General features: G+C 39.8%; 1 protein-coding gene across 1 annotated transcript in view; it reads left to right on the plus strand.

Moving 5' to 3' along the window:
* Window positions 1-12044, plus strand: part of LOC128984203 (protein dachsous-like) — a 231348-nt gene that overhangs the window by 186622 nt on the left and 32682 nt on the right. Inside the window, exons 5-6 of the mRNA XM_054403501.1 lie at window positions 7725-7900; window positions 8676-9095. Coding sequence (XP_054259476.1) covers window positions 7725-7900; window positions 8676-9095 — 596 coding nt within the window. The remainder of the gene's footprint in view (window positions 1-7724; window positions 7901-8675; window positions 9096-12044) is intronic.

A 12044-nucleotide genomic window follows, 5' to 3' on the forward strand; every position in this document is an offset into this window, starting at 1 on the left:
TTTTCCATGTTTAATTTACTCAATCATTTTTGTAATAAACTTTGTTTTCGCTCGCGATCAGTAAGAGATTCCATTACCACATTACAGAACAAGATTTGCCGTGGCTGGTTCGTGGTTGACATTCAATATTAATGTGAACTATACCTGGATAGCAGTCTAACCGTCTATATTTCACAGAGACATGCTATAGTGTTGCCAGCCGGATGGTGCATAGATAGCCCCAAAATGCAGCATCGCCGTGCCGGGAGCCGAGGCGTGGGGGTCGCGCATTACTATGTATTTCTCCGCGAACTAACTCTAACATTGGAAATTCAAATTGTCTGCCAGTTTTAAATAAATTATCCCGGTGGAAAATCGAAGATCGTGTGATACCTTGGGTAGCGGGTTCACCTGTGAATCGGGCTCAAGATGTATTAGATAAGAAACATTGATAAAATGCGATTGGAGGTTAACATTTAAGAAAAGATTGTTGAAGTTCCTAAATGTATTTTATTTGTGGATTTGAATCCTGCATTATACATCTAGAAACTCACTAAGCTTATTACTTTTTTGACCAAAGGACTTTTTGGAAACTGACACTACTATCAAGGGCAAAACACATACTATCTCCAGACCAAACCAACATCCCCGACTCGTATAATAGAAACGCCATGCAGACTTTCTTCTCAGTCATCCTCGCCATAATCACACTAGTGTTGACAGGTGGGTCTTTACGACTGTCCAGCTCGATTTTTCCAGAAGTCCAGCTCGAATGTAACAGTGCATCACTCGATAGTGGGAAGAAGGCGTGGATATCTTCTCTTGACGTAACAGATGTAATAAATAACCAGAACGATAAGTTTATTGTTTGGCGAGAGTTACTGCGGTGATATGCCTACTGCGGGAGTAAATCAACTTCTTCGCCAAGAGGTGTAAATCTCCTCAATTGAACCCAGGAGTGACATTCAGCCACGCCTCGCGGGTAATGGAGGCTTCTCTACATCTTCATGAGACTTTACAAAAGCGCTGTGACGCATGGAGCGATGCATGCCAGTATGTAGAAAATATACCGGTACATAATGCTTCTGACACCCTATTCGACGTATAAGTTTTCCTTCTTCAGTCACCATGACACTCTGGGCTTTTGATTCTGTGTTTATGAAAATCTCTTTATACTGAATGAAGGAATTTTCTAGCATGATGAAGTTGCTAATGTGATGATAGTATAGTGTGACCTATCGTACATTCAGTAACATCTTAAACATTCGGCCAACCGGCAACTCGTAGAATATCACAGATAAAATAGTTGACGAGCAGCTTCAATAATATCTATCACTTAGTTGATTTGATTTACATTTGAATGTGAATCTATGAAAGACTATTGTTGGACAGGTTTTGAATGAATTTAAACTTACATCAAGATTAAAGATGCTCAAAAGATTTACTTTAGATTTGAGTTCCTTCAAAGATTTTGCATGGCAAAAATACTTCCGAAACTTTATATTCTTTACAAACTATAGATTTTAACGAAATTTACTTCAGACTTGTGTTTCTTCGAAGACCTTGAACAGCACTTTCCAAACTTTTTCAAAGTTTTCCAAGCGATTTTCAATGTACGCGACAAGCAGTATTCAATTTGTGCGGATGGGAGGGGGGCACAATGGGCAAGCCCACGCAATTTCACTAATATACCCTGGCAACAGAAGCTTAATTGGCGGGACTGTCTGTCGCCCCCGTGCTCCCCACACCCAAGGCAATTAAGACAACATTGCTCACGTTGGAGCTTGGAAGCTCTTGGAGATTTCTTACTACAGGAATATAGTATTGTTCCAGTAACTTGACAACATGTGAGATCTGAAATATTTTGTGAAGTTGTAAACCTCTCTACTGGTCACACTGAACTAACTGCCCAAGGTCTTCATTTAGTCATCTTTGCGTAGCTATTACCTATTACCCATATTTTAACAGATGAAGATGCCATTGTACCTATTACCTATTACCATATCTTCATCTTTTACCCAAAAGGGATTGATGGCGATGATTGAGGGCGATGAGCTTGGAAGCCCTTGGAAGTTTCTTGCTACAGGAGGATAGTGTTATACTAGTAATTTGACCAAATGTGTACTTCAATTGAGCTTGTTATGAATAACATTACAATTAGTAGATACACCGAGTTACAGCAGAGAGTGGAAAGGACCAAAGTCCTAGAACAGCATTCGCCCATTAAAACGTAATGATCAGTTATATGATTTCCCTAAGTAAGCACTCGAAACTTAAATCCTATTTTATAATTGGCTGTTTCATGTATGTATTCATTGGATACATAGTGTTATCTCATATATGGTTGTACCAAAGTCAACTTAAGTTTTCAATGTGATTTTATGTTTTTCACGAGTGTGCACTTCATGAGGAATAAATTATACAGACCATGAAAGTATATAAGTGTCCTTCTGTCTCAGTAGAGCAGTTTCAACGGCTCAAAATCATTGGCATTGTTTTCGGACACTGTAGTTTAAAATTAACATTATATTTCGAGAACGTCACTACAATGATAATATGAAACATAATTTCAGTAAGTGAATTGCAGTTTCCTCTATTGCTAAGTGTTCTAAAGCCATTTCTACAATTCACTCGGCAGTTCAGTTACAATGGTTTGTGACATTCTTTGGGCATCTGAGTTGCGGTTTCCTTCAATGTTTGGGGCGAATGTTCCGTCATCCAACCGCAGATATTTAACGGTATCTAGCCCACTCGGTAGCCCAGTGACAACGATCGGTGACATTATTTATGGCGTACTGAGTTGCAGTTTCGGTAGGTTTAATTAGCCAACGAGGGACTGTCCAGTAATTGGTTGTGTGTCCCGGGACGGAGAGCTGCAGTCGAGCCCGCCGCTCCTTTTATTTTCGAGGACCGGTCCTACTTCAATTTCTCTCTGTATTTTTTCTGCACAGCATAAACGGAATTGAGTAAACCCAGTTGAGCCGACTGGCCGCATTCCTCCGGTAATAACTATTGTGACTGTGGCGTAGGAAGGTGCAGAGCATTCAAATAGCGAGTGTTGTACACGGCAGCTTGACATTTGTGAATCGGCTCAAGGTTGTTATGACAAGGGCGATTTTGTTACATTTATTAACGGTTAAATGGTGCGTTGTTTACCTAAGAAACGTGTTGAAAGAATAGATAACCACGAATGGCCTTGCAAGGCTGTAAAGATGTATCGTAAAACATTTTTCATGTGTCAAGGTTAAACTCAAGTTTAAATCATGCAGTGGAGAATATAGCTGTTAATCCAAAGATTAAATTCATTTTTACTGATTCGCATGAAAGGTTCTTTCAGTTTGCTCAATATGAATCCATTTCCAAGATTTCTTATCTTCACCCCATATGCAACCTGGACTTGACCTCATACTAAAACATCGTATCTTGCTCATCAACAGGTCGAAGTTGTGCCTAACAAAGAACCGTCCTCACAATATGGCTGCCGCGACGTTTGACGGTTATTAATTATTGTTCCATTGTCTAAGACACTCGTGTTGATTGGAACTTCGCAGGGGTCTCAGCTTATCGGTCCCAGTGTCATTCACCGTCAGGGAAACTACATTAAATCGGTCACCCACCAATTGCAACTATGCGTCAATGCATCAGAGCATTCGGAAACAGGTAGAGGTCAGTTGTAATTACACTGAGTTTTAAATTTGTTGTGCAAAGAAAGAATACCTTTAGTAAGTTGCCTACTAGGAAGTGACATTTGAACTTTACTACTTCCTTGAGGCTTTGGACGAGGGAGATGACTCAGAAAGAATTTGTGTCAAACGGTGTTAAAGAAATTCATACTAAGGTAATTGTAAAATTCTGCATTTTTGTCTAAGTGATTTAATATTAAAATCTTCAACTTATAATTAATTTAAATCTGTATTTAAAGAGTGGGCTCGTTCAATGGCTCCCTCTACTCCCTAGAAGAACCCCGAGCGTTTTACTTTCTAAACGCCAATCCCCATTCAACCAGGGGTGCCCACAGGGGGGTTTGATGTCGCAAAATGCGACATCAGAATTTTATTTGGGGGGGATTTTATGATTTTGGGGGGGATTCAAGCCAGTGGTTGGTTAAAAGCACATAAAAGATTAATCAGATAATTTTTACGACCTCCTTAATGTATTACTGGGGTAATTATGCAATCAAAATCCCGTTTGACATTTTATCTTGATTAATAAATCATTTTATAATTGCTATAAAATATACTTACACTTAACACTTATTACACCCACTTTAACACTTATTATTTACTTAAAATATACTTAAAGATACTTTTATGTGGATTTCCACTTTCTGACTCGTATCATGTTTGACAGTGAGAACAACTCCATGCCAACTGCTGTCAAAGGATTATGGTTGCTTATTAAATTGTATCTGCAATTCGAGTTTTTTTTACCTTTCATTATGAACTCATTCTCAAATAGTCTCATTGCCTTGAGGACCTATTGATGGTTTTTTAGGTTTGTTTATTATAATATATTCTTGATTCATAAAAAAACCAGTATTATGATAATGATAATCATTTTGCTATTTTTACAACATGAACAACAACATGAAACTTGTGATAATATTTTGGCTCTCCCAAATAATTATGCCTGGGTCATTTATTCATTGGAAGAAATTGACATACAGTACTGTGAAAATTTAATTACGGTTTTTGATAGGCTATGTGTTTACGTTAACTTCAAGAACTGAAACACATGATTCTGGATTAATTAAATTGTATTTGTTATTGTCTTTTCTTGCATCTAAAAAGAGCTTCAAACAAATTTTACTAGTCTTAGAATAGATATATAATTATTTTTTTACACCACACTACACTATTTTGATGAACTTCCCATGCAAGGATTTAGTCCAGAAAACAGCTGTTTGTAGTTTGTCCTTAATCAAATGGGGTTTCATACAGTACTACTGTACTGTAATGAGTTTTGCCGGACACCAATCAGCTGATTATACTGTATTTGGGTGGCAATGAGTAGTTATAACAAAGACTAGTGATTTTTAGTCCTTTAGTTGGTGGTAATATAGGGATTTGAACGGATTTAGTAGTATGGCGTAAACTATCGTACGTCACTCGTCCAAAATGTGTTGGCCGGACTCGTATAAAAAAAACCAGATTCAGGACTAGTAACGTAATATACTATTTTACCACACTATGATGTTTTTAACTGTTTTACATATAGGTACATTAATTGGTGGCTGAAAGTTACGTTTTGCAGGCCATGCCAGCTGTCATCGTCATTTGGGGATCGAGCAGGTTTTTACATCCCTAGGGCCTACATCTCTAGGGATTTTGATGAAATTTGGTATTTTAGGTACCAATCCATGGTCTGTCCAGATGTTTTTTTTCATTTTGGATTTTTAATAGTGATATTCCATAAAACCCTATAAAATAATGGATGAAAAAAAAATTCTCAGAATTGGTCCAAACGATTTTGATTCAAAATTAACATGTTATACTCTTTGACTATGACAAAAATTGTATAAACCCTCTATGCCGTAAAAATTATGGTTCAAAAGTTATTGCAACTTTTGTGATTTTTCCTTTTAAAACCTATTAACTCATGGAAAATCGGATTAAAAAAACTACATGGCCAATTTTGATTCAAATTGTGTCCATGTTAAAAAAATCCAACTCATTTAAATTAAAACTAAACTAACAAATAGTTTGCTACTAGAGTTTTAAAGGAAAATTGTCCATTTAAATTGGGTTAAAAGTTTGATTCAAACGCTTAAATTCCCATAAATTTAAAGAAGTTTCGGGGGCACCCCTTCCCTCTCCGCATTATAAACATAACTATGGGTTAGCCCCCAGACTTTCCGGCATGGGTTAAACAACGAATTTGGGGGGGATTCTGCGACGTGAGCTTTGGGGGGGATGGGCACCCCTGCATTCAACCGCCAATCCGAGTGACACACAGAAATCTGAAAGGTATAGCCGAGGCGTGAAAATAGCAAAGTTGAAAGATGGTGTAAATCATTTTGCAATCAGCCCAGCCAGAGTTTCTGCTCTCATGCGAAGGATAAATGTGGCGGGAGAAAAGTGTATGGTGGAGTGCGGAATGGGATCCCCACGGAGTTGATAAAGCGCCGTACATCTGATATTAATGCTAGTAGCGACGTTGAGATATGCCCTCGGTTCTCCCTAATTAGCCGTTCTCCCCTCCCCCGCGGACAGTACAAACATCAAAACGCTCATATTGTTCTGTAACGGTCCACCAGGCACGTCAGGTCACGGGTGAGCCCACAGTAGGGGTGCCAAACTGCCAAAACGCGAAATGTTCCTGTGCGCCTGCCTCAGAGGTGGCTGTTCAATGTGGAGCAGGTCAACGTTTGTAGAAATGAATGAATATTTCAACTGCTTTACAAACAAGACAAGAGGTCCGTTGTTCGTTCACACACTTGTTAAGTGTTCTCTATCACTAGAACTATCACAGATCGCTGAAAATTTTAGTGCCGGATGGCCCTAGGTAAAGAATCAACTGAAAATCGGTAAAACTAGACCAGGCATCACGCACATAACACCGCTCTTCTTGATGTATCTAAATTTCACGTTATATACTTAATTCTTTCCAATGTACTACACAAGTTAGAAAGCTTAAATTCTTAGAGAGTGTTAATTGTATATTTTTTTCAAATTTGTAATCAATATGGAATTCAATCACCAACCTTCAGTCTTCATTTAGATTTACTATCCCCAAAAGCATTCCCAGCTATTCCTGGACAAATGTTAATTACTCTTTGGGTTTTGAAGTTATTGGGTATATTTCTGCTACTTGGCATCGTCCAACACACTGTTCGGTTCAGATTGAAGAAAGAGGTGACAGCATGTTTTGAGTAAAACGCTGCACGAGTCCTAACTTGTATATAGCAACCAGGGCGGTCCTAGATTTGTTAGCAAAGTCAATGCGAGGTCAAAGACACATGCTACGCTAACATCGCGCCATAATAGAGAGATGCCTAAGACAATGCCCGGTGGCGTTCCGCGGCGACGCCTGCCCTGCGTGCCTCTGTTGGGACCGCGGCGCCCAAACCAACGGAAGTGGGACATTTAACAGGAAGTAATGACTTGCTTCCGCCCCACCGAAGATTTCAACACCAGCTGGGCGATGGTGTTGTTTCATAGGCGATATGGGGGCGTAGATGGTCCCATGATATGATTCCCTTTGTGATACAAGTGAACTCATGTTTGTAGGCGGTGGAACAATGTAATTACACTGCGTTCTGCCGCGTTGGTAACGTGCAAGGTGAAACTAGGGTCATTCGATTGGCCAGGTTTGACAGGGGCTAGATGGATTGATTTACTGGGGTTAAGGGAAAAGGTTAGAACATTAAGCAGACACTTTCGTGAAATATAGGGGTTGTATGTTCTACGTCTACGTGGAAGATCAAAATTTAGAATGTATGATGATGATGCTATAAAGTAGAGTATAAAGATGCTATAAAGATGATGTATAAAGTAAGATACTATTGAATTGGGTAATCCGAGTAGACTACTCATACTCTACTTTCAAGTAAACAACCTGAATGCAAAATACCCACACTTAACAGTAAGAGGTACATCGACGAAATTATGAAGCTCCATAAGTAAATACACTGAGAACACTGAGCAGAATTTATTAATCAATTATTTTCTTCTTGTTGGAATAATTCCTTTCCTGAGGGAATTGTTCTTCCCAATCACAGTATTGACTGGAAATGTTTGTTCCAGGCTACCGTTCCCTGGTGAAATACTCCATCGTTGACGGGGATGCCGACGGTTACTTCTCCATCGACCCTGGCTCTGGAGCAATCAGGACTTCCTCCCCCTTGGACCACGAAGCTCACACGTTCGTCCTCATCACTGTACAAGCTGCCACAGAACAATCTCCTGCCGCATACACCCAGGTAAGCTGCAATGGGCATGCTATATTTTGGCAACTTTAGTATGAATGAGTTCAGTTCATTGTTAGTACGATATACTAGAGCTAACTAGAGGTTATGTGGTATGTTCCGGGTACGCGGTAAAGAAATGATTAAGATTGCTGTTGAAGTCGTAATTTCGGACATAGGAGGGTTTGTATTTCGAACAAAAACCTTTTTTGAATTACCTGAACTAAACTGACGAAGATCACTAACACAAGTTAATCCCCTAGATTTTTACAAACCCCTGCAATGAGTAAGGATTTGTACAATAATTTCTGCTTGGTGTATATATATTTCCACTCTGTAAAATCCATTTCACTAACTCATGTCATGACGTGTTGGTCAAACACATTCTCACATCACGACAATCTTCACGTTCACGGTTGGGTGACAAGGGTCGCGTAATGAGGGAGTATTAACACGTTATACCCTGGGAAGAAGGATCTGCGGATGCAAATGAAGAAGGATTAAATCTTGCCAAAGGTCAGTCCTATAATGAACGCCTGATCTGAGAATGTCACAGCTCTAATGAACCGCTGAGTTCCAGACTTCCGCCCGTCAATAGAAAATTGGATTTCGTAATAGCTGATTTTTATAACTGTAGTGATTACTGAAAACTGTATTTGATGGTTCAAATTGGGGTTTGTTATAAGAACATGTTGACGTGTTGAACTGAGTTTTGGTAAGAGTAAACCTTACCGTGTCAACATGGATTTGAATATGATAAGGTCCTAACGTATTCTTTCTACTCTTCCAGGTCAAAATAGTGATCGACGACGTCAACGATAACGGCCCGGAATTCGACTCCACGACGGTGCGACTGTCTGTTCCGGAGAACGCTCAAGTAGGAGTCCCTCTCTACGCAGCTCAAGCTCGCGACAGCGACTCCTCACGCAACGGCCTGGTCAGGTACCGTCTGGTGTCAGCGTCCTCCGGCGACGCCCGTCTGTTCGCCATCGAGCCTCGCCTTGGGCACTTGACCTTGGCTCGTCAGCTGGACTACGAGACCGCTCAGAGACACAGCCTGGTTGTCTCGGCGACGGACGCGGGTGAACCCCCATTGACTGCGAACCTGACTGTGCTGCTGGAAGTGCAGGATGTGAACGACAACCCGCCGGTGTTCGAGAGAACGGAGTACGTTGTTACAGTGTCGGAAAGTCTCCCGGTCAACTCACAGGTAGGATCAATTAAAATGTACTAATCTGTTGAATGTAAGGTTTGTTAGAGTGTTCGTAATCAAATTGTGCAAGAAGTGCTCACAATGTTGTGACGGAAATTGTAATATTGGTCTCCTTGATGTAAGACTTTTTCTTCTCAATTACGAATTTACCTACCCCATGATAAAGACTAAAATCTTGATCTGTGAGCTGCAAATAGAGAGTATCTTGATGAAAATTTCTTTGTGCCACCAGGAGAGCCTTGATTCTATATATGATATATATATTAGATTAAAGTTAAGTACTTACCAAGCTACAGTGTGACTGTTCCCCAAAATAAATAGTAGAGAGAGACGATTAATTTATTTGACGCCCTTGTTTAGAGGTATTATTCTCTGCAATTTCGTCATCTCAGTTTGGAAAGTTCCCTTTACAATCCCACTAGTCGGTGTTAAAGAATCGTTTAGCTCTAAAATTAAGTTCCCTTACCCTAGACACTAGACTCTCAGGCAGACAATGAGCGTAATAGATTTGACCCCACTAATATCCTCTCTGAAGACTTCATCGTTACCGTGATGAATTAGTTAATCCTGGTTTTTAATTAATTTCGGCGTTTGGTTTCCGCCACTGGTAATGGTCGGCTTACACTCCCACATCCATTCCTCATTCCTCAACTCTGATGCTTTTCTAATTACGACCCATTATTGATTGCATGAACAATCTTCCCTTCTAAGAGTCTCCTCTATAGATTTCACCCACTCTGAAGAAGAGGTTTACATGTTGGATCATTTCGGTCGTTTTAGGGGTGACAAAATTATAGTGATTGATTTTTATTAATGGTAACGCGGAAAGTGATTGAGGGTTTTGTATTTTTGGTGCATCAACTCCCTTGTTTGCGATCGACTTCTTGAGTTGATAGACATGCCTTGTCAGATTTAGATTTGAAAGTTGAAAGTATAAATAAGTCAACTCATTAGTTAGTGTAGTGTGTATTAATTATTTACTCAACCTCAGAAAGCTTTAGTTTTTAATGTCCATTCATATTGTTGAATATTATTACTCAAATCATTGAAATACTAAATTATTGTCTTTTATCGCAATTTCCTTACGTATTTCCATTATCAATATTATCTATTGTATGTCGACGTTAATTTTTTACATTCCCAATCTCAACGATTCTCAACCCACCCTCTAAACCACTTACCGACGTTTATTTCTAGACTGCCGATATTACAGTTAAATTCTAAACCACTTTCAATCGATCCGAAATTGTTCATTTGCTAGTTGAATTACCGATTAAATCCGCAGACCGACCTTATTTGTAATGCTATTAGAAATTGGTTCTGCATTGTCATTTCCTGGACGGTAATCACCTCTTCTTGCATCGGTTCACCATCGGCTCGCCAGTTCGCTTACCGGTCTGGAAGCTAATTAAAAATACCTATCCTTATAATCCGTTCGCGGACAAGTCGGCCTTTATTATTAATGTCGGTAATTGTCCAGAGCCTAACTTGATTATCTCACGGATGCTAAGTATTTTCTTGGTTGTAATCATCACGTATGGGCCTGATGAGGAGGCAGTTCCCCTGATAATTGCCTACATTAAGAAGCCTTTCCGCGCAAAACCTATTTGAGATCTCATCATCCCCTCAACTTCCAATCGATCGCTTTTTTGACATTTGAAAATTGATGAATTTGAAAATCTGTCCCAAAGAGAAAATATAGACTACTACAATTTATCGTCATTGAATTGTGAGCTTGAAATTGGCAGTCACCAACCTTTTAAAACTTTGATGTTTGGTACCAAATCACCTGAACTTTGTGTATTCCGATTTTCAAATCACTTAATTTCGGTTTGCACTCTGTCCAATCTTGCTTGCTCAATTAATTAAAGTGTCAACTCAGCACCAGTGTGAGCCAGGCATAGTTGAGTTAATAGCGAATAAGCATCGCGATCATAAATATCTCGAAGGTGAGGTGGAGGAGGCACGGTGAGAAGTGTTGTAGGTATCGGCCAACCTCTCACCTCAACCACATCAATCAAACGGGCCAATTATCTGATGAATGGCGCGTTGTTTCCTGGATGTCACACCATTAACCCTTCAGAGGACACCCCTCTAGGATCTCCGCCAGACCCGCCGCGCACAAATATCTTTGATAACCTGAAAAGCAGCCACATGTTATAGAAGGCATTGTTGGTCGAAAGAGCTTTGTCGGTGAGTTCAGTTGAATTTACATCGTGGACACGCACCGATGTCTCATATTCAACTTTCTTTTGGATTATCACATCACTGCCAAAGGTCGTGATTGTATCTACTATAGGTTCACGATTCAATAACTTTATCATTTTCATAGCGAAGTTTTGTATAAGGTTAAAACATTGGTCCGAACTGAACTTGCAAGTGTCGTGTTACTGCATAACGAACATATGTTCAATTGCACTTCGTTGACCATCTGTTCCAGTGAATCCTCCAGTCTTACACAATCTACCACTTATGAGGTTACCCAGAAATTTTGAATTTCAACCTATTTTTTTATGCGATAAAAATACGTACCACGTCACATTTCGGAATCAATTCCGCTACCACTAATTTAGGTTATTTCGTAAAGCTTAAGTTAGAGTGATTGAGTGAATGTTTAAAGCTCTCAAACTATTATCCAAAGAGCTATAAATATTTTACTTTCCAGTTCGATATTAACGTATTGAAGTGCAATAATCTTAAGACGGTGACACACTATCGATCTTTTCCCCGAACAAGACCCCGAACCGAGCAGGGAGAAGGGAGAAGGGAGGTCGAAGGGAGGATGTTCGATAGTGTGTCACGGGTCCGTACACCGATCAAGACGCCGAACAAGACATCAGGCCGAGCAGGGAGACGAGCGCTCTGGAGGCGGTTTTTTGGCGAAAGATCAAAGAAAAGATCGGTCCGATGTACGGTCCGATGTACGGTCCGATGTACGATAGTGTG

The sequence above is a fragment of the Macrosteles quadrilineatus genome, unplaced genomic scaffold (genome assembly GCF_028750875.1).
Source record: "Macrosteles quadrilineatus isolate MER2022 unplaced genomic scaffold, UCM_ALF_1.0 Scaffold_2__2_contigs__length_208266976, whole genome shotgun sequence".
NCBI lineage: Eukaryota > Metazoa > Arthropoda > Insecta > Hemiptera > Cicadellidae > Macrosteles > Macrosteles quadrilineatus.